The sequence below is a fragment of the Nannospalax galili genome, unplaced genomic scaffold (genome assembly GCF_000622305.1).
Source record: "Nannospalax galili isolate Female #2095 unplaced genomic scaffold, S.galili_v1.0 scaffold557, whole genome shotgun sequence".
Taxonomy (NCBI): domain Eukaryota; kingdom Metazoa; phylum Chordata; class Mammalia; order Rodentia; family Spalacidae; genus Nannospalax; species Nannospalax galili.
Genome location: NW_008340356.1, coordinates 761,430 through 784,482, shown reverse-complemented (window position 1 = coordinate 784,482; position 23,053 = coordinate 761,430). Strand labels below are relative to the sequence as shown.

The following is a 23,053-nucleotide window of genomic DNA, read 5'->3' as shown; positions in this document are numbered from 1 at the left end:
TTTGTGTTTAGATGAGTCCTGTGTCAAGAAAATAATATATTTTGATTGTGATCCTTCATGAGTCACAAGGTACTTGAAATGTAACTAATCACATATCTAACAACTTTGATGCTTTTTAATAGAAGTTATTTTCACAATGAATGCTAATTTGCAGTAGAAATATTTAGCATCTTCTGAATGAATTTTGGGAAATCAATGAAGTATTTCGTACCTGTTTTATGGCGGTTACTGTTATCACAAAGAATAATGGAAGTCCACTGGTAATTGGACTGGTAGGTGTATCAATCATAAGCTAGATTTAAAGAAAGAATGCAGAATATTATATTCTTATATTGCCTATGTTGTACTATCAATAACTAAAATCACATACTCTAATACAATGGGTGTAGTTTAGTTTACAATTTCATTTTCTTGGCTACATCACAGAATTGGTATTTTAAACCGGAGACTCACACATATTGCTAGAGTGGATTCGCTCATTCTGCCTTTTGTTGTTCTGTTTTTGTTTTAAGACAATGTAAGCCTAGGCCAGACTTGATCCTCTTGTCGCTGTTGCCCAAGTGCTGGGACTACAGGCATTCGCCTTGTGCCTGGCCACTCTGCTTTCTTAGTGGGGTATTTAAATTCTTCCTCAGTGTCGCCTAGGAATGGAACTACAGCTGCTCTGATCAAATTTCACATTTCTTTGAACAGCCTACAAAATGCTAAAGAGTCAGCAATTTTACTCTTTGGGTTCAGAATAAACTCAACACTGATGAAGGAGAAGTAGGAACAGGAAGAAAGAAAATGATTTTTCCTACAACTTATTCTACGACAGCCAGCAGAACCCGAGAAAAACAGCTATGAAAATAATGCTGCAGTTATGATGGCTATCGTGTAACTGACATTTCTATAAGTTGCAGAAATGTTTGTAGTAATTATGTATGACTAACAAGAGCACAGACCTTATGATTTATTAATGTTCCTTTATTCTGGGACAATGGTATTTGCTCTATCCCACAGACATGCTGAATTCCTGATCTTACCTAGGAATTGCACAAATGAATACATGCCATGTGGATGGTTAGTATAATTTCACATTTTCCAAGAAACCACCAGATGCTATTAAAAAAGTAAATGATATAAAATTAAAAGTTCTTTTGCTACTCATGAAGAAAGACAATTTTTTAAAAAAAGTTTAAATATTTCCTAAGTTTTAAAATGATTATTTGACTAATTGTAACTTTTCTTTTGAAATCCTAGGCTCTACTGACAAAAGAGCTCATTCAAAAATTCAATGCAACACTGGAGGAAAATTCTAAAAAGCTGTTTTATTAGAAACGACTAACCTCTTTATGAAAATGATAATCACGACGTTTACATATTGACTTTCATGGGCTTTTCTGATATATATTTTAAAAAGCACAAAAATTAACAACCTATGACAACAAACAGAGATTTAAGCCCAGAAAAAGACCTCCAGGATTTCCAGTCATGTGGACACTTAAAAATGAGAATAACTAGCTGAGTGTGGCGATATACATCTGTAATTCCAGAAGGGGCAGAGGCAGAAAGATAGTGAGTTCATAGCTATCCTGGAAATACAAAATGAGACTCTAAGATAGATGGGTAGATAAATAAAAGAGATAAGAAAGAACAAAAGGAAGGAAAAGAGAAGGAGGGAGAGAAAGGGGCTAAAACAATTCTAAAGTTAGTGGCTGCAAAGATGATTCAGTGGTTAAGAGCACTGGCTGCTCTTGCAGAGGAACCTGGTTTGTTCAATTCCCAGCACCCACATGGCAGCTCACAACTATCTGTAACTCCAGTTTCAAGGGATCTATCTGATGGCCTCTTCTGACCTCTATGGGCATTAAGAATACAGGTGCAACTTATATACATGCAAGCAGTACACTCATACACACAGAGTAAAAAAAAAAAAAACCATAAAAAAATTCTTAATTTAAATGAAATTTGTTTATTGGAATGATGTTTTGCGATGTTGTCCAAGATGGTCTCAAGCAACCCTCCTCTGTCTCAGCTTCCCGAGTATCTGTGCCTACAGACTCATGCCACTACACTTAGCTAAAACAAAACTTAAATTAAAAAACTTAAAAAGCCAAATATGTATATACATTACATAGAAATACATATTAATACATACAATTTTGTATAAAGATGATTCCGTAGATAGACATGTGCCGAAAGCATGCACTATACACTAATGGTGATAAAACATTTATATTCTGAGGCAAGCATCTGAAAACTGGTAATAGTCTTAGCTTAGATTACAGCTATCAGCACTACAACACTCTAGTAAAGAAACAAAATACAACTGATTTTAAAATTTATAGCCTACTTTTTAGAAATCTAGATGTGATTTAGATCATCTATTCATGAATGGGAAAATTGCAGAAAAAAAATCCTATAATCAAACAACTAAGAATATAATCTGGCTTTTCCTTATTATGAGATATATTTTGAGAAGTTAAATTTACAAATAATGCTTTGAGTGATAAAACTTACCTGAACCAAAAATATAATAAGAAAATAAAAGTTTGCCACTCTTCTGAACTGTTCAAATAGGTTTTTTGGAACAAAGTTCCATACAGTATACTAGGGGAGAAAAGAAGAAAGGAGAAATAAGTATTTTAAACAAAATATAGTATATAGATGCAATTATAAAAATAGTAAGATGAGATCTGCTAATCTCTTAAATTCATATAACTCTTAATGCTATAAAAACTATCTGGTTTCCAGAATTTTAAATTTTTTTATATGAGTGTTTTGCCTATATGTACATATGACATGCAATGCCCACGGAGGTCAAAAGAGGGCATCAGATGTCCTGCAAGAGCAGCCAGTGTTCTTAACTGATGAGTCACCTCTCATCCTCTAGTTTCTAGAATTTCACACTGCTATTCTACTTTCTTATTTTCTTCCTTTGCTATTCATTGGCAATTTTAGTACATTTTTATTTATATATTTTTTTTATAAATTTTATTTTCATTTATTTTTTTCAAATATTTTATTGATTATTCTTTTTTTATGTGTATGCATGTATTGCCTGCATGTAGGTAAATGTTATGCAATGCCCACTGAGGACTGGAGAGGCTGTCGGATCACCTGGAACTGGGGTTACGGACAGTTGCTAGCTGCCACGTGGGTGCTGGGATTTGAAGCCGGGTCTTCTGCAAGAACAACCAGTGTTCTTAACCACTGAACCATCTCTCCAGCCCCTTTTATTTATGTTTTAAAAAATGTTGCACTTATTATTTTTTCATGTGTTTGAGTATATTGCGATGGAGGTCAGAAGAGGGCATCAGATCCCTTGGAACTGGAGTTATAGACAGTTTTTAGCTGCTGTGTGGGTGCTAGGAATCAAACCCAGGTCCTCTGGAAGAGCAGCCAGCGCTCTTAACCACTAAGCCATCTCTCCAGCCCCAGACAATTTTAGTACATTTTTAAAAATGAGATATGAAACCTATTAATTTTGCTATTCAATTGCTGATTTTTTAGAAGTTAGAGAAAATAGATCTAAAATAATATTTTACTAACGTATTTTGGGTTTTGGTTACATAAAATTAAAGGAGAAAAAATGAATGAGTTGATAGAAATGCTACCTAGACTAAAATTTGTATTTTATTTAGCCCAGTGTCAGAAACAAAAGAAATAGTCTAATTGTGCAATTATTTTCTATATGATATATAGAGTAATGACCTAGAATGTTAAAAAAAATAAAAATGTTAGAAAAGTGATCACTGGATAATCACCCCCAAAATTCATGAAGGACATGAAACTGCCACAATGTCCATTTTAAAAGGTAAGCCTGGGTAGAGTATGATGGTCAAAAGCACATATGGGGAGTTAAACTCCTATGGCTCAATCCTAACGCAACATTCATTAAATAACCTTAGGCTTAATCTCTGTGTCCCATTTCATTTCTCTGAAAAATGAGAGTGATGATAAGCATCTCTTTTAGAGGACTTAATAAGTATACATGAGCCAATTATTTGTAAGCACTTAGGGTAGAAGATGGCTTGTATTAATTGTTGCATGTTTGTTAATTAGTAGTAGTTAACTCATAAGCTTATTATGCTATATCATAAGGGTATAGCAATACGCATTATTTATATCATCACTCACGTCATTATATATGAAAACTCAGTTTACAGAATTTTTGTCTGTCTATATTCGCCCATTGTTCTGCTCACTTCGCTACCTTTAGTGCTTATACTACTTGGAAGAGTTGAGAATCAAAGACTCTGAAGACTCAATGAATAAATAAATAAATAAAAATGAAAAGAGAGTTTTTGTTTCCTGGTTACTGATTAAGATCTTTAAAAAAGGCAGTTTACTTAATTTTCTCTGTATAAAGTAAGATGCTTCTAATTTCTGAATTTTTCTGTTTCTGTTCTTTTGGTCTGTTTTAATTTCTGAAATTTTTATATGTCAAAAGTTACTTCTAAATTAGTTGTTTGAAACCTGAATAATCCTTTCCCACACAAACAATTTCATAAACAGAACTAGGTTCCCAGAAGAGTCCACTAAGGCCTATACCCAGAAGTATACAGAGCACATCTAACAACTTTTCTTTCTTAGGTGAAATTACATTTCTATTTTTAACCTGAGACATATGAAATGTGTATTTTCTGTTAGTAGTATCAGCACAAATAGCTCCAGAATCTGGAAATGAAAATTATGTTCAGGGTTCAAGAGAAAAGAGAGGCAGGTACTTTCTACAACCTAAAGAAGTCATCCTTTTAGCATTTATGGAGGATGGTAGAACTGGATAGTTATCTTTAGCTGATCTGTGTGTGTCTCTGTTGTGTGTATGTGTTGGTATGGCTGTGTACACATGTGTACATGTGTGTGGAGGCCAAAGGCCAATAATGAGTGTATTCCAAATTGTTCTGTTCCTTATTTTTTGAGTCAGTCAAGCTGGCCAATGCTCCAGGGAGCCTCCTAGCTCTGCTTCCATAGCACTAGGATTACAGGCATGTGCAACTGTGCTCTGCTTTTACGTGGAAGATCCAAACTCAGGGTCCTTGTGCTTTCAGGAAGCATTTTACTAGCTGAGCCATCTCCCCAGCCTTTTTCAGCTCATCTTAATTGGAGGAAAAAGCAGCTGTTCCTACAGGGGTCAGAATATCTTCATGTAAATTCCTTAGTCATCATATCAATGTATAAAACTTCCTATGAATTAGGCTGGCAATGCCCTATGTTTACAAACACCTACATAAATTATGACAGCTGGGCGTGGTGGCGCATACTTTTAATTCAGCACTCAGGAGGCAGAGGCAGGTGAATCTCTATGAGTTCAAGGACAGCCTAGTCTACATAGCAAGTCAGCTGGGGCTACAGGGAGACCCTGTCTCTAAAAGACCAAAAAATAAAAAAATAAATAAATTATGACAGTGGCAATATATTAAGATTTATTTATATTTATTTTATGTGCATAAGTGGTTTGCCTGTGTGTGCATGCCTAATGCCCACAGTGGCCAGAGGGGCACTACATCCCTGCAACTGGAGTTACAGATGGTTGTGAGCTGCCAGGTGAGTGCTGGGAAATGAACTTGGGTCCTCTAGAAGAACAACAAGTGCCTTTAACTGCTGAACCTTTCCAGTCCCTCCCACTACAATCTTAAGGAGAATAATTGTATAAATTGTCAGTAAGGTAACTGGCTTCAAGCTATTTCCTTGGTGGAGGTGGGGATGAAGAGATGGCTCAGCATTTGGGAGCATGTACTGCCCTTGTGGAGGACCCAAGTTCAATTCCTAGAACCCGGATCTGCTGGCGCACAAACACCTATACATCTAGCTACAGCAAGCTCTGATGTGTCTGGCCTCCCTAGACATACTATTAAATATGAAAATATTTTTTGGTGTTTTTTTTTTTTTTATTTGAGACAGGGTCTTCCTGTAGTCCCAGCTGGCCTGGAAATTGATATGTAGATCAGACTGGCTTCAATCTCACAGAGATCTGACTGCCTCTGCCTCCCAAGCACTGGCATTAAAGGCAGGCACCACCATACCCAGCATATGAAAATATTTTTAAGAAATTTTATTGAATGTTAATGTTATCCTAATCACTACGTAATAGTCATTAAGACAAGTGAGTTGATAAAATTTCCCTATAGTTATGTATGACTTTATAAATGACCTTGTCTCCTAACTTCTAACATTGATAGAATAGTAAAATTAATGCTTCAAGGAAGTTTAAATTTAATATAAGGTAGCTACTATGGACAATGAAATTAAGCTAAGATATATTATGAACTATCTACAACATGTAAAACACAAAGAATAAGGGAAACTAGTAAGCTTATTAGTAAATCACAGAGTTTAGAACTAAATATTAATAGTTGTAGTCAAAGATAATCACACAAAATCACTCAAAGAAAAAGCCCGTAGAAAGAAAAGCATAATGAAGGAGGCTGAAGTCAGGGCACGTGAAAGAGCGTTTCTGGAAGACAGGGCAGCAGAGATCAGGAAGTGTGAGAACAGCTCATGGTGGCTTCGTGGAACAGAAGGCAATGCAGCCTGAACAGCATCTCAGAGCAATTCCAGGAATTAAAAGTAATATGAGGTCAGCTTTATTGATGCTCAGGAGAAAATTAGCAGCAGATATCTATACCTTTTTTTTTTTTTTTTTTTTCCGATCTTATTGAGACACGGTCTCCCTGTAGCCCCAGCTGGCCTAGAACTCACTACATAGACTAAACTGGCCTTGAACTCACCAGAGATTCACCTCTGCCTCCTGAGTGCTGGGATTAAAGGTGTGCACATGTTAAGAACCATGGTAGAAGCATGGAATCCAGTCAAGGCTCAATGGGAAGAGTTAGTTCACTGTGAGCTGTGGGACTACAAGAAATCTAAGAGGTTCCAGAAACAACTGGGGTATAATCAAATTAGGAAAAGTGTGAGAAAATCCTTATGTTAAAAGATTTAACGAGGCAATGGTTATTTAAACTCTTACAGTTTTGGAACTCTAGTCAGAAACATTAAAATTGAATGTGCTGTATATAAAAACTGCCATATAAAAGTACTTATTTAATCTCATAAGTTTTGGGCTGGAGCAATAACTCAGCACTTAAGAGCACTGGCTGCTCTTGCAGAGGACTGGGGTTCCATTCCCAGCACTCACATGGCAGTTAACAATCATCAGTAACTCCAGTTCCAGGGGATCTGACACCCTCTTCTGGTCTCTGTGAGCACTGTATGCACATAGTGCGCTTATATACATGCAGGTAAAACACTCATACACATAAAATATTTTAGAAGTTTTAAGTTTTCAGGATACTCAGTTTCCAGCATCAGCTAAAGAGTTTTAAGTAGACCTGTGAAGTCCCAGCAGATAAGAATGACAATAATTAGAGTTTAAAACTATTTTAAAACCTGTAAAGTGTCCCAAATATAGCTGGGAACTAAAAGAGGCTGTTTAAAAAAACAACAAAAAACAAAAAACAAACAAAAAAGAATCATCAGTGAGAAGGTCACACATACAAATAATGAGACGGTGGAAAGAGAACAGGACCAGGGCAAAGGGACTGCTGGGCTGGGCTGGGATCTTGGGAAAGATGAACTCAGGGTAAGAATAAAGCATTAGCAGTGTCTCTGGAAGACAGTGACGGAGCATATAACAATGCTTCTTACGGCCCTATCAGCAAGAGCCAGGCTAAGGAGAACTTTGCCCTCAATCTCTGACTCACATCCTCTATCAACATGTAGTTTAATAAGGGGTCACTAGTCACATAGAGCTCTTGACATTTAAATTTAAGTAAAATTTAAAAATTCAGTTTCTCAGTTGTACCAGCTACTTTCGAGGCCTCAACAGTCACATGTGGCTATTGACTATCACACTGGACACTGTGGAGCACATTTCTATCATGAAAGAAAAATCTATTAGACAACATTGCTCTATAATCCTCAGCATTAAAAAACAGGACATCTTCAAAAGTCGCAGAAAAAAAATGAAACAAGAAAAAATAAGTAAGAATGAAGCAATATTTTACTTTAAAATATTTGCTGAAGATTCAAAACTGGAGCAGGGAGGCTTTAAAGTCACATGGAAATAAGTTCAAATTCCAATCTAGCCACTTACAATCTTGGGAATATTATTCAATTTCCAAGCACTTAAAGAACTGTAATAATACGAATATAGCACATTGTAAGCTAGATTTAAAAAATAGTTACTTTACATGGGTTGTTGCAAAAATCAAATTATAACATGAAAAGACACAAATACAACTACAGGCGGTCAGTATAAACACCGTGTGGAAGCAGAGCTGCAACTGAAGACAATTACTTGACATAGTGACAGGCTGGGAGCAACTGGCAACTCCTTTCTTTCACATATCATTTTGGTTAAGATAAATCAATTATCAGTTTCCTGACCTTGTAATAATATAAATGTACATCTGCACAAATCCAACCATTTTTAGATGGTACACATTTATAGGTTTTTGTTTGTTGTTGTTGTTACTGTTAATTTTGCTCTTGAGACAGGGTCTCATATATCCCAGGCTGGCCCCAATCTTAAGTAGCCAAAAATAATGCTGAACTTCCAAGAGCTGAGATTATAGGCATACATTGTATTGTTCAGTTTATGTGTTACTATGGATTGAACCCATGGCTTCATACATGCTAGGGAAGCACTCCACCAACCTAAATTATCCCCAGTCCTATATCTATAGTTTAAATAATAAAACTGTTTATCCTTACCTTAGATGAAATGATCCGGTTATCTATAAATTTTTGAGGTGTATAAAGGCCATTCTGAGGAAATCTATTGGCTATGTAAACAGTTCTTGTGTCACTCTGATGTGGTGGGTCAAAACCCTAAGATCAAACAAAATAAGAAGCAATACTGGTCAACAGCCTAGTTGTTGGATGTTACTTCACTACTAGTTTTTACATAATCAATTAGATTACATATATTATAATTGGCCTCAAAGTGCACATAGACCCAATCTATTTAATTATTAGAACAGTTCAAACACTGATGCTTTTTCTTTCATAGGTAAATAGGTATATTATCTTCGGATATAAATGAACTAAATCATACCTTCTAAAGAAATAGTTCACCTTTTGAGATATGCTATAAGGGAAAAACAATCAGATGGGAGGCTTACAGAACTTTCCTTAATTCCTTGCTTCTCATTCCTGTAGGTGCCTTGCTTTCTTTTAGGATGGCCTCTTACTGGGTGAACAAGAAGTGTGTGTAGCTAACATGTGACTGCCATGTTTGATAGCAAAGACTTATGCTCATTTTCAACTTCTTCCGTATCTAGATCAACTTGGTTTCAGAGACATTTGTTCTCAAAAGACTCTGATTCATGTCACAGATATATACCACTTGATCCTTTATTTGTACCAGTTAACAGTTCCAACTGATTTCCTGACCTATAGATAGTAACGTGATTATATTCCTGGAGGAACACATATTCTGTCCTCAAATTCACAAGACCATCTCTCACAGTTGTATTAATCTTCAGTGGAAAAATTTTCACTAGTGGCAAGAATACAGATTCTTTGCATACTCACTGTCTTCCAGGACTGTAAGTGAATCTCCAATAAGGTAAAGGCACTCCTTTAACAGGCAAATGATTTTAAATTCCTTTGATTTTCATTTTGTTAATGATGGCCAAGGGCTATTTACTAGTTTTACTAAGTTGTAAGACTCAATTATGTGGGAGACAGGCTTGAGCCTAGAGTGGAAGTCCTAATGACAGCCATACAGCAGGCCTGAGGCAATGGCCTGACCCTGGAGCCACAAGGAAGGCCTTGTGATTATCGCTCCATTTGGCTTGCCACTCCCTAGTCACCACCCCTTGAAATTCCAGGATGCAGTTATCTACAGCTTGCAGCACATGGGCATAACAACAGCCATGGTCACATGATTTACTGGAACCTGGGCTGCCCATATATGGCACTGTTGTTGTATCCCTGTCTGATTGGTCCAGGGACCCTATTAAGCTTGTAAATTCCTCAATAGACCTGTGTCACTGAACCTGGTCTCCTGTGTCTGAATGCAGCTCCGCTGACACAGTCTCCTCACCAGCCCTGGGGCGAGGGCCGTGAAGGTGGATGGCCGCAAATTAGACTTGATAGTCATTAAATACAATGATTCATTTTTAGATAAGACTACCAGCCTTGGTTGTCAACTTGACACACCTAGGAAGAGGTAATCTCAATTGAGGCATTTCCTCCATTACACTGGCCCATGAGCATGTCTGTGAGGAATTTTTTTGATGGTTGAATGATGTGGGAGGGCCCAGTTCACTGTGGGTGATGTTAACTCTGAAGAGGTGGTCCTGGGATGGATAAAAAAGCAGGCTGAGCACAGGCCAGAAATGCAAACCAGTAAGCAGTGTTCCTTCAAAGCCTCTGCTTCAGCCTCTCCTCCAGGTTCTGCTTGTTTACAGTTAGGAAAGAGGCTAGATTTGAAACTGGAGTCCAGCAAGCATTGAGGCTAAGGCTGCAGCTGAGACTGCCTACCAAATGCATGGCAGAGAGGAGAGTAAGTAAGGGCAAGAGAGAGCTCTCAGGGCCATCTAAGATGCCCGGGAGAAAAGGAAGACACGAATAGGAACGTGACAGGAAATCAGAAAGAAGATTCCAAAAGGAATTATTTTCTATGCTGCCAAAAGGATGAGAACTGAAGAAAAAGGAAGCTGAATGATTAAGACATCGTTGGTAATGCTGCCCACACAGCTTGAGAGGAGGTGAGGGAGCCCAAGTCAGACTCCAGTGAGTGAGTGAACAAGGAAGGAGGGTGTGGGACGGAGGCAACAGCAACTCCAGGAAAAACAGACCAATGGAGGGATTCTAGCTCACACTAATCCTAAAATTCTGGTGTGAGAATTAACTTTTTGAAATGAAAAATTTTTGAAGGATTCAGGAAAAGAAACAAAGGACTTTTAAAGCCAGTATCAGGCATTAACTTTGGAAATGGATACAATTTTTACTCATCCAAAAGGGTTTTTTTGCTGTTTAATTTAAAGATGAAAAAAAGCTAAAAGCATCTATCATCATACTTTTTTTTTTTTTCATCTTTTTGAGTCAGGGTCTCCCTGTAGCCCCAGCTGGCCTTAGAACTCACTATGTAGACCAGGCTGGCCTTGAACTCACAGAGATCTGCCTGTCTTATCCTCCCAAATGCTGGGATTAAAGCCACCATGCCCAACTCTATCATCATACTTTTATGCTGGTAGTAATGCTAAGGAATATCTCTGTGATGGGATGATAGCATGCATCCAGTCATTCGTGTGTTTACAACTTCCTATCTTCCTGTGGCTTTCTACATACACTAGTGTCCCTAATGGAGACTCAAAACTCCTATCACAAACTGTTCCTCTCTAATTAACTCTAAAGTTAACTAAAAAACTCACATTCTTGGGTTGTTAATGGCATAGTTAAGTGGCAGAATGTGTGGGCCCTGAGTTCTATCTCCTTTGGGAATAAATAAATAAATAAATAAATAAATAAATAAATAAAATCCATTCTTTCTCTTTTATTAGTAATATACATATTTTTATACAATTACAACACAGGGACCATCAAGATGGCTCAGCGAGTAAAGGTACTTACTGTCAAGCCTGAGGACACGATCAGTCCTAGGAACCCACATGGTATACAGAGAAAACTGACTCCAAGTTGTTCTCTGAGATCCACATGCACACTATACCATAGATTTACCCACACACATGCACAAACAGATGCAAAACAAAAACAGAAGTTTGAAAATATGGGTCTTTTTCTGTGTTAGCGGCAATCACACTGACTTCTCTCTAAAAGGCAGTGGTTCTCTCTAGAGTTTAGGAATTCACAGACAGACATGTTTAGAGTTGGGAGGCTGACCTTTTAACTTTTCCCAAGGAAGAATATTAAGACAAAAGAATGTAGGAAAAACAATGATGTAAAAGACGATTGTTTTCAAAGGAAACTGACATAGCTCAGAGGTGTCTAATGCTTTTTTTATTTTTACCTTTTCTTTCTCTTGTTTTTTTTTGAGTTAGGGACTCACTAAAAGGTAGCCCAGGCTAGCCTCAAATTCACCATTTTGCCTCAGCTTTCTGAGTACTGGTATGGCATATTATTTATTAAGCAAATGTAACTGTGTTCCTCTGTATTCCAGATGAATCAGAAAAAAACCTTTACAGTGTCTGTTAATCTAAGACTATTCTAAAATTGAATTTATACTTAATTATCTAGACACTGCTCAAAAAAAAAAAAAAGGATGCCTTTAATCCTGGCACTCAGGAGGCAAAGGAAGACAGATTTCTATAAGATGGAGGCCTACATAGTGAGTTCTAGGCCAGCTGGGGCTAAAGGGAGGCTCTGTCAAAAAAAAAAAAAAAAGTCCTGGGAGCTGGAGAGATGCCTCAACAGTTAAGAGCACTGGCTGGTCTTCCAAAGGACTTTGGTTTGATTCCCAGCACCCACAGGGCAGCTCACAACTATCTGTGACTCCAGTTTCAGGGGATCTAATGCCTACTTCTGTCTTCCATAGGCTTTGCATGACACAGGTGCATTTTCAGATGCAGGAAAAATACTCATACATGTAAAACAAAAGTTTTTTAAAAGTTAATTAGCATTAGCAGGTAAACACTGCTTCAATTCCTTTTAACTTTGCATTAAGGGTTGGAATCACAAAGTTAGAGGGTCTCTTATCTGAGTTAGAAACCAGCTCTTTCACATTTAAAGTTCAACATAAAAAGAAAAGATTACAGAACTTGCCTATCTCTCATCAGGTCACTCTCACTGCTGGAACTTCTTGAACTTCCTGTATTTAAGGAACATTCATGGAGTACCAAAGTAAACAAAGGTGGGAGATGCAGAAGAAACAAGTTTCTCAGTAACAATCTGAGGAGCTGCTGCCAACCACACTCATTACACAGAATCTTCAAAGAAAATCTTAGGACATCAATATGTAGCATGTGTTTACTGAGAAAAACGTTTGGTACTACACTAAGCATAGTATTGTGACAAATTTAAGCAAAAATACCAAGAAAGCAGAAATACCAAGTCACTTAGAATGTTATTTGTTAAACTATCCAACAATTTAAGTTGAAAAATTTATAAGTATAATGAACACTGACTCTATGCAAGATGAATACACGTGGAACTATGGAAATACCAAAATGAGAAGACAGAATCCCTACTCTGAATCAAACCTTGTATTTTAAAAATGAGGACTTTTGGGCTGGGGATACAGCTCGTAAAAGGTTGTCTAGCAAGGCTCAATCTCCAGCACTGAAAAGAGGCTAGAAGGGGAGTAAAAGGTCTTTTTTTTAAAAAAAGTATTTTATTACTTTTATATGTATGAGTGTATTGCCTGCATGCATGTGAGTGCACCCGTGTCGTGCAACGCCGCAGAGGTCAGAAGGCGGCTTTGGATTCCCCTGGAACTGGAGTTAAGGATGGTTCGTAGCCGCCATGTGGGTGCTGGGAATCGAACCCCGGTCCTCTGCAAGAGCAGCTGGTGCTCTTAATTGCTGAGCCATCTCTCCAGCCCCAATAGGTCTTTTTCTAATAAGCTTTGTACCAAGAAGGTGTAGAAGGCAAAGAAGGTAGCTGCTGCCCTTCCCAAAGCTGGAGAAAACATTTGACTGCTAAGAAGGCTGTACTTGCTGAAGGCATCCAAAGCCATAAAGTAACTCCATGGCTGGGCATGGTGGCACATACCTATAACCCCAGCACTTTGGAGGCTAAGGCTGAAGGATCACCACGAATTCCAGGCAGGTCAGTCCTGGCTATAAAGTAAGACTCCATCTCAAAATCCAAAAAGGAGGGGCTGGAGAGAAGCCTCAAGGGGTTAACAGCACTGGCTGCATGCTGGGTATGGTGGCACATGCCTTTAATCCCAGCACTCAGGAGGCAGAGGCAGGCAGATCTCTGTGAGATCAAGGACAGCCTGGTCTACTTATTGAGTTCCAGGCCTGCTGGAGCAACAGGGAGACCCTATCTCAAAAACCCCTCTCCCCGAAAAAGGACAGTGGCTGCTCTTAGAGATGACCCACACAACCATCCTCACAACCTCCACTTCCAGGGGATCATATGCTTTCTTCTGGTCATTGCATGACACAGGTGAACTTAACATACATGCAGGCAAACACTAATACACACAAAAATTAAAAATTTAAAATAGGCCATGAGTGGTAGCATAGGCCTTTAGTCCCAGCACTCAGGAGGCAGAGGCTGGTGGAGCTCTGTGAGTTCGAGGCCAGCCTGGTCTACATAGTGAGTTCCAGGACAGCTGGAGCTACAGGGAGACCCTGTCTCAAAAAGACCAAAAAAAAAGTAAAACAAATTTCAATCAAAATGAGAAAATTCTTAGTGAAATAGCATTACATCATTAGATGACTCACTTTTTTAAAAGTATTTTGTTATTTTATATATATGAGTGTATTGCCTGCATGTAAGTGCACCCATGTCATGCAATGCCTCTCGAAGTCAGAAGAGGGTGTCGGAGTCCCTGGAACTAGAGTTACTGGCAGTTGTTAGTTGCCATTGTGGGTGCTGGGAACCAAGCCAAGGTCCTCTGCAAGAGCAGCCAGTGTTCTTAACTGATGAGCCCTCTCTCCAGCCCTGATGACTCACTTTTCTTACAGATTATCAAGTATATCTTTCTGAATAAAGAGTTCTGAAAGAATGCTCAAGAACCTTATCTTTTTTTGCATTTTCAATTTCTATTTCAATATCATAGTGTATTAGTTACTTTTCTGTTGCTGTGATAAAACATCAAGAGCAAGGGAACTTATAAAAGGATGAGTATATCTGAGCTTACAGTTCCAGAGGAATCAGTGTCCATCAGGGTGGGGAGGCACGGGGGCAAGAGGTGGCTGGAGCCAAAAGAGGAGTGCTCCTATCTTCAAGCACAGGAAGTAGAGCCACTGGAAATCTAGCAAGGCTTCAGAATGCTCTAGGCCCGCTCCCAGTGACGTGCTTCCTCCATCAAGGCTACACCATTATTTAAAAAAAAAATTTATTTATTATTTTTATTTTATGTGTATGCATGTATTGCCTGCATGTATGTAAGTGTGCCTGTGTCGTGCAATGCCTACAGAGGACAGAAGAGCTTGTCAGATCCCCTGGAACTGGAGTTATGGACAGTTGTTAGCTGCCATGTGGGTGCTGGGATTCGAACTGGGGTCTTCTGCAAGAACAGTGAGTGTTCTTAACTGTTGAGTTATCTCTCCAGCCCCAAGGCCACACTTTCTAAGACTTCCAAAACAGCACCACTAACTGGACACAAAATGTCCAATTACTTGGAGCCTATGAGGGATATTCTCATTCAAACCAAGACACATAGTCATCTCAGAAAGAAAATATATAAATAAAATTAAAAAAAAAAAAACAAACTAATTTTGGAGTTTCTAAGACTCAAAATGAAAAAGAAAAAAATTTCAAAAAAATGTGTCATGTTGTTCAAAAATCAACTTACACATGCTATAGTTTACAATAAAAACATTTGCCAGAGGCATTACACATCAAGGAATAAAAGCAAGGCCTAACTATTAAAATATATGGTACTTGAAAATGACTATGGTTAAGTAACTACAGAATTCTGATCACTACTCTCTTCTCCCTGTACAAACTCTGGAGTCTCCTGGTGCCTACACATTCCTCCCTAATCCATTCTATAGTCCAGTCTCATGCCCAGGCAGGTGTAAGATGACAGGATAGGGAAGGTGGAGATAACAGGAAAGGAATGATTTTCTCAGGAGAAAGAAAACAAAAACTATGCAACAAATCAGTCATTCACAAAGAGATAGAAATGAAAAAAATCCAGTAATAAATTCTGAAAACGAGTCATTAAAATTGAAAATCAGAAGACAGGATAAATCCCAGTGTGGATACAGAGAATTTGTGAACTAAAGGCTAGTGTGAGAGGATGTGGAGAAAGAGGAGTTCTTCTTCACTGTTAGTGGGAGCGCAAATGACACGGTCATTACGGAAATCTGTTGAGAGGTTCCTCAAGAAGTCAGAAACTGAACCACCTACCACCTATGGTCTAGCTATTGCACTCATGGGCATATACCCAGAGAACGCTATATCCTACCACAGAGAAGTATTTGCACGTCCATGTTTATTGCTGCTCTATTTATGGTTAACGAGGACACAGAAACACCTAGATGTTGAACAGATGAACACATAAAGAAAAATCGGGTACCTATAAAAAAAGATTATTCAGCTATAAAATAAAAAAAAAGGAAATTTGCAGGAAAATGGACTTGGAAAGCATAACATTAAGCAAAGTGACCCAAACTCAGAAAAACAAAAACAGAAAACAAAAACCAGAATACATTCTCCCATAAATGGAAACAGCCCATCACCTAGCACTTTCAATTCTAGCTATTTCACTTTAAAGTAAAAATCAGTATTAAGGCCGGTCGTGGTGGCGCACGCCTGTAGTCCCAGCACTCCAGAGGCAGAGGCAGGTGGATCTCTGTCAGTTCAAGGCCAGCCTGGTCTACGTAGTGAGTTCCAGGCCAGCTGGGGCTACAGGGAGACCCTGTCTCAAAAAGACAAAGAAAAAAAAAATCAGTATTACACATAAGAAGGGTCACCACCTTTTTGCTTTAAGAAAAAAAACTTAGCAACAATTCAAATGTCCATTAGGGAAAAAGCCTCCTAGAACACTGGCTGAGGCAGGGTTGCTTCATTTCAGCTGTTCGAAATCCTATGAATATGGTATCACAGTGTGGATGTTCAGAAAATGTTTGTGTAAATTACAGAAATGGAGAATTGAAAATGAACCAGCTTTTGTTGGATGGAGAACTGAAATCCCTGCCTTCATGAGGTAAATAAGTAGACTGCAGAGTATGTTAAATAGTGCTACGAGAAACGAAGCAGGAAAGGGATTCAGGACACAGTGGAGGGTGAAGGTGTATGATTTTATACTGAAGGGCCACAAAAGGCTGTGCTGGTTGATAAGGGAACACTTGAGAAGTGATCTGGGTGCAGGTGCCTTCAGAGTTCAGAAGAGGGTGCTGGAGCTGGTGTTACAGGCAGTTGTGAGCCACCCAACATGGATGCTGGGATCTGAACTTGGGTCTTCTGTAAGAGCAGTATCTGCTCTTAATTGCTGAGCCATTTTTCCAGCCCAAGAAGGAATTGGTTTTCACTCTTAACAAAAAAGCAAGAAGAAGTCAGGCATGGTGGTACATGACTTTAATTCCAGCACTTGGGAGGCAGAGGCAGGAGGATCTCTGTGAGATCAGGAACAGCCTGGTCTTCATAGTGAGTTCCAGGTCAGCTACGGCTACAGGAGACCCTGTTTCAAAAAGACCGAAAAAGAAAAGAAAAGAAAAAAAAATTCAAGAAGCGCCCTTGGAAGTTTTCAAGCTGAGGAACTGCAGGGTGTAGTGTTTCATAACATCACTCCGGCTGCTAACCTGAAGAGACTGAAGGCGCAGAAGAGGGAGAACAAGGCAAACCAGGAAGCACTGCAGCAATCTAGGCAAGAGGCAAGGCACTATTTTTGCGTAGGGAAAAAGAAAGGGAAGACTAAGGGTTTGGGGTTTCACTTAAAAAAGACAGATGTTTTTACTCCCTCAAAACGTAAAAAATGCACTTCATATCATTAAACTAAGCATTTTATCTAACTGACAGGGACTGTATGTATTTAAAACACAACATGACATTCTGAAGCAAAGCACTTTTTGGATTCATATGACTCTGATTTCTCCTTAGATATAATCACAAGAAAAAAAAAGCAGTATACTTTAAAGGAACTGCTCTCTAGAATTTGAGACGGGAAAAAGGAAGGGAGAAGGGAATGCATGAGTTGTTATGAGTCATACTTATGTACTTGAAATGATTACCTTTGGAGACAGAGAAATATTCATCGGTGAACTTATAAAATATTTGAGTTTTACTTTCAAATTAGTCAAAGCGTTAGGTGGGAGGAATAGGAGAGACTGGGTTGTGATGACAATTACCAAAGTTGGGTAAGGGATAAATGGGGACTCATTCTACTTTCTATACTTTTAGATACTATAGTGGACAACATGGGGCTAGGATATATTTGATGGCAATAATGTAATCACCAGGCTCTGGCGATTCTGGAGCAAGGTCCCTACATAAAAGAAAGACTCAGGACGTTAAGGCAGAAATATGAATTTGGGACCAGCCCGGGATACATAAAGAAACCCTTTCTCAAAAAAATTAAAAGAATATAAGCCTGAATAATTAACTAATATAAGCCTCAATACAGAAATACAAAAGCACATAGTCAAAGATCTAGGTTCTTAAACATTCATCTTGCGGTTAACCGCTGTCATTACAGGCCAGTGCTTCCTTTTCTATGCTTTCACTCATGGTATGGGAGAAAGACAAAGAAAAGGTCATTCCAAGGCCTGGCTTGGTGGTGTACACCTTTAATCCCAGCACCGGGAGGCAGAAGCGGGCAGATCTCTTATGTTTAAGGCCAGCCTGGTCTATATAAAGAGTTCAAGGCCAGACAGGGCTACAAAGTGAGACCTTTTTGGTCTCCAAAAAACTTATGAGTTAATTCCAAGCTGATGGTGAATTAAATCAGATACTTGTTAATTTATATAGGTGGAGAGTACTTACAATGGACCAGCTGTTGTGAATGCAAAGGATATAGAACAATTAAGATATGGTCCCTGTCCTGGTCCCTGTCTCCGCTAGTGAGATATCCAGACTTAATGTGCTATACAGAAACCCAAGCTCACTTTAAATGTCATATAGCAGCACTAATAAAAAATAAAACATGAGTCACAGATGTAAGTCACATATATTATTTCTAAATTTCAAGTAACCACATTTTAAAAGCAATTTTTTAATTTTAAAAATTATATTACAGGGGGATGGGCACATGAGGGGGTCAGAGGGCAACTTTCGGAAATCAGTTCTCTCCCTTTACCCTGTGGGTCCCAGAGAGCAAACTCAGATCCTTAGACTTGGTGACAAGCACCTTTACCCACGGAGCTATCTTGCTGTGGCCTAGAAAGTTATAGATAATCCCAGTTTTTCATATTGTTTTCAAAATCCATTATGTTTCTATGTCTCTCAGTGAATCAGGAGAGACAGTCTTACAGCCTCCTTTTACAATTACCAGTGCAAGTCCAAAGGGACATTTATGATCAATTTAAGGATGCCTCTCCCAGTCAACATCCTCCCCACACCACCTCCCAAGTGCTGGGAGTACAGGCCTGCCACCAAGCCCAGCTGAAAAAAAAAGCTGTTAGGCTGTGCCTGTATGTTAGTCATTTTCTGCTTTCTAGGCTGGTCCACCTTGAACTCCGCCACTGTTTTTCCAAACACAGAGACACTACTGCACTCACTCCTTCTTTCCTAGCCTGCTCATTATTCATTCAGCAAACACACTCAAGGCTAACCCTACCCCAAATGTGAAGGGCTGAGAACAGACATGAGTAAGGGATCACTATTTTCATAGGAATCCTCAACATTTAATATGTGCCAAAGACGTCTAACTCTAAGAGAACACATAATACTGTGTAAACTCTAAGAGAACACAGTATTATGTTGCCCTGTACATAAATCTTATGTGTCTAAAAGTCTAAATCAGTGTTGTACAAAACAATTTGCTGTTACAAATATTCTTTTCTGAGCATAAATTTTAATGGCCTAATGTAGTAAATAGCTACCATACAGGGTGAACTATCAGAATAAGCAAGGGACCCTGCCCAGTGACAGAACACTTGACTAGCATGTATGAGGCAGTGGGTTTGATCTCCAGCACTGTCAAAAATACTAATACAGCAGGTACCAGAATGGGACTACCAGTGTTACAACTATGAGGTTGTTATGAGGTAATATAGTATGTTGCTGAAAATAGGTACACAAGTTATGCCAGAGTCAGAATTTTTTTAGTATCAAGTAACTTGAATAGTGTGTGAAAGAGAGAAAGGAAAAGGAGAGAAACAAAAGATAAAGGAGGAAAAGCTGTTCCACACATTCTAAAGGGAAACAGCCTTTCTCATCACGTCAGGCAGTAAAAACATTTTGTAGAAATGTAGAAAACAACCTTTTTTCCTCAATTGTAAAGAACTGGAGTGCAGAATTGTCTCTGTAACACTATGACAATAGTGGAGGAGAAAGGGCTCAGCAGATAAATACCCCAGCCACCAAGCCTGAGCAATCCCCAGAGTTCAATCCCCAGGATCCCAGGCTGGAAGGGGATCGCCGACTCCACAGGTTTTCCTGACCTCTACACAAGTGAGCGCACCCACACAACAAATGTAATTCTAAAAAATATCTTATTTTAGTGAAAACATTAACTGAAAATCATGACTCATATAAGTATTCCTAACTAAATCACCTGCCCTTGTAATTTATCAATCTCTCTCAAATTGCGCACATATATGAATTTTACAGTTAATCTAATGCTAAAATACATGGTGACTCAACTCACTAAGCAAATGTTAGCATAACCTAAACTACAATTTTTTGAACTGAATTAATTCTTGCTGTGGCAACTAGAGTAGCTGTTTATGATTACAACTGTAAAGACACATCCAGTTCTCCTTGTTTTAGATTATACAAGTGATTATACAAGCTTAATCAGAGATATGAAGCTCTGCATTGGCACAGGTCTTAGATCTGACATCTTAAAAGTAAAACCAGTAAAGCGAGCAACTAAATATCAGAGATAGTATTTTCATCACAGCAACTTGTTCTACTTGCTAACCAGTGCAGTAAGACAGCTGCTTTATAAATTAACCACCGAGCTTCCGGTTCTTCTTTTCGCCTGTGTGTATCTGAAGGCATTTTCTCCAACATTACCAGACCTCTGGATGATGAAAAGGTAAGAGTAAGATTTTATTGACGCTAACAAAAGTACCTGACACTAAGAAACAGTGCCTTAATATATTAGGAAAAGCTTGAAAAGACCGACTTAAGATTATCTTCCTGCCATACAAAGCGCCATCAAATAAATGGTATTAAATGAACCCTTCTTCACACGAGGTCTTGGAAATAAAAAAAAAAAAAAAAAAGGCGACCAGATTTGTAATAATTAACTTCCAGAGTCAAATTACTGTACTACGGGCTTGCTGCAAGAGAGCCAAACTAGTACAGCATGGTATTATAATGACATCATTCGCTTGGATTCCTAATGAAGCTGGGATATCTCAATCTGCAACAGCTAGCTAAAAATAAAGACCCAACATTTGTATGAGGGAGTGGCAGGCAGTTTTATTTATAAGATTTATTTAAGTATGACGGCCACTGTAAAGTGCAGAAACAGGAGGTTGACTGAAATATACTTCTTACTTTCTACCGCTGGGAAAAAGAATTATGAACATTTTGATGCAAAACAACAGTTTTTGCTCCGCCTTGAGAACTAGCAGGCAAAAACGCTACGATTGACGGGTTTCTAAGGCTAAGTTCCTCCGACAGAAGGGATTTCGGCCCGGACTGCCCGGTCGCCAGTATTTCTGGGCTGCGGGGCCTGGAAGCAGGGAAACCCCTCCGCATTATTTCTGAAAGGTGGCGCTTCGCGGACACTTCCATCACCCTGACGCCGCCTTTGCTCCAGATGACCCGCAACGATGCAAAGTCAGCCCCCGGCCCGCGCTCGTTCCCACCGCCCCGAGTGCCGCGGGGTCTGCGTCCCGGAGAACTTGCACCTTGGCCCAACAGGCCGCCGCCCGGGAGCCGCTTCCGCGCGGAGGCCGAAGCCGCCCCGAACCTGCGGGCGCCTGCGCGAGCCGCTCGGAGCCCCGGAGCCGCGGCCTGGATCTCTGCAGCGCGCCCTCCCGCCGCCCTCCCGGCGCCGCCCGCACCTACCAGCTGCTGCCGGACCCAGCGCCACATGCCCGGCAGTCGCCGTGGCGGCCCGCGAGACGCGGCCGAGCGGCTGCAGGCGGAGGACGCCGAGCCCGAGCAGAGCGGGCGAGCCCTCAGCCTCAAGTTCCTCTCGCCGCCTCAGTCGCAGCGTCGCGCCCCCATCCCGCTGCACAGGCCCGACGTCTTACAGGCGCAGCTCGGAAGCCGCCCGTGCCCAGTGTGGCCCAACCTGCCGCCGCGCCGCTGCCACCTTCATCGCGGGCAGTTGTCACCCGGAGCGCCCCACAGCGCCGCCCGCCCCGCCCCCGCCCGACGCTCCGCCCCCACGCCGTAGCCCCGCCCCTCTCTCCGGGCCTGCCCCCTCCTGCTTCCTCCCGCCGCCCGGCGCTCCGCCTTCGCCCTGATAGCCCCGCCCCCACGCCTTGCGCACCGCCCCTCTTCCGAGCTCCCCCACTCCCCCGGGGTCTCTCTGTCCCGCCTCTGGCGCCGGACGTGACGAAAGCCGACTGGCGCCCAGGGCCGGGGAGAAGTCGGAGCCCGGGAGGCGAGTGGGCGAGGCCGGGTGTTCAGCCCTCGGGGAGAAGCTGTGTGCGCCGAGGTCACTGGCCGAGGCCGGCTCCGCGCGCTCTGTTGAAGGTCCGTTGTCCCCTTTCGGACACGCATTCGCACCCGCGGCAGTATTGTGACCCCGAAACTCGTCCCCAGAGGCCCCCTCTGGCTCCATTGATCACTGCGGGCGTGTGCTTCCGTGGACTCAGCCCGTGACCGAGGGGCGTGCTGTTGGGAAAGGATTGAAGGGTCTCAGGTTCCAGCCTGCTCCCGGGTTCCTGTGCAGTGGGTGACATAGGCCGCGCTAAAGTGGACGGGTTAAAGGGAAAACACTTCTTGGAAAGGCCGTTTCCTCCTGGTTGCCAAACACGCAATAATTGCAAAACGACGCTGGAAGTAGCTCGGCCTCTGTAACAATTTGTGTGGACTGTAAGGAGTTAAGCAGCCAGAACAGGCTTTGACTATTGTTAAAACGCTGTCAGGTCTTGGTGTCTGTGTCGTGTGCTGTGTTCCTGAATTAAAACCACCGGCAGACATTTGTGATTTGGAAAGTAACATTAAGCAGACACCTAAATCTAAATTAGCCTACTAGACAAGTCATTGAGTGCATAGTCAGTCTTTTAGTTTCAGTGAGCATTCCTTATATAACCCAGCACCATAAACAACCTTTCAGATATCTATGACCAGTGGAATTTTATATTATAAATTAACTTCGGAATATACTAGATATTTAAAAAGAAAAAGT

At 40.4% G+C, this 23,053-nt stretch overlaps 1 protein-coding gene across 1 annotated transcript in view; it reads right to left on the bottom strand.

Annotated features, from left to right (window-relative positions):
- Atp11b (ATPase phospholipid transporting 11B (putative)) overlaps positions 1 to 22,064 on the bottom strand; it is a 120,043-nt gene extending 97,979 nt beyond the window's left edge. The window contains exons 1-4 of the mRNA XM_017798741.2: positions 21,760 to 22,064; positions 8,701 to 8,817; positions 2,503 to 2,592; positions 212 to 292 (exon numbers count right to left, since the gene is read on the bottom strand). Of these exons, the coding sequence (XP_017654230.1) occupies positions 212 to 292; positions 2,503 to 2,592; positions 8,701 to 8,817; positions 21,760 to 21,786 (315 nt within the window). The 5' untranslated portion in view covers positions 21,787 to 22,064. The remainder of the gene's footprint in view (positions 1 to 211; positions 293 to 2,502; positions 2,593 to 8,700; positions 8,818 to 21,759) is intronic.
- Between the last annotated feature and the right edge of the window lie 989 nt (positions 22,065 to 23,053).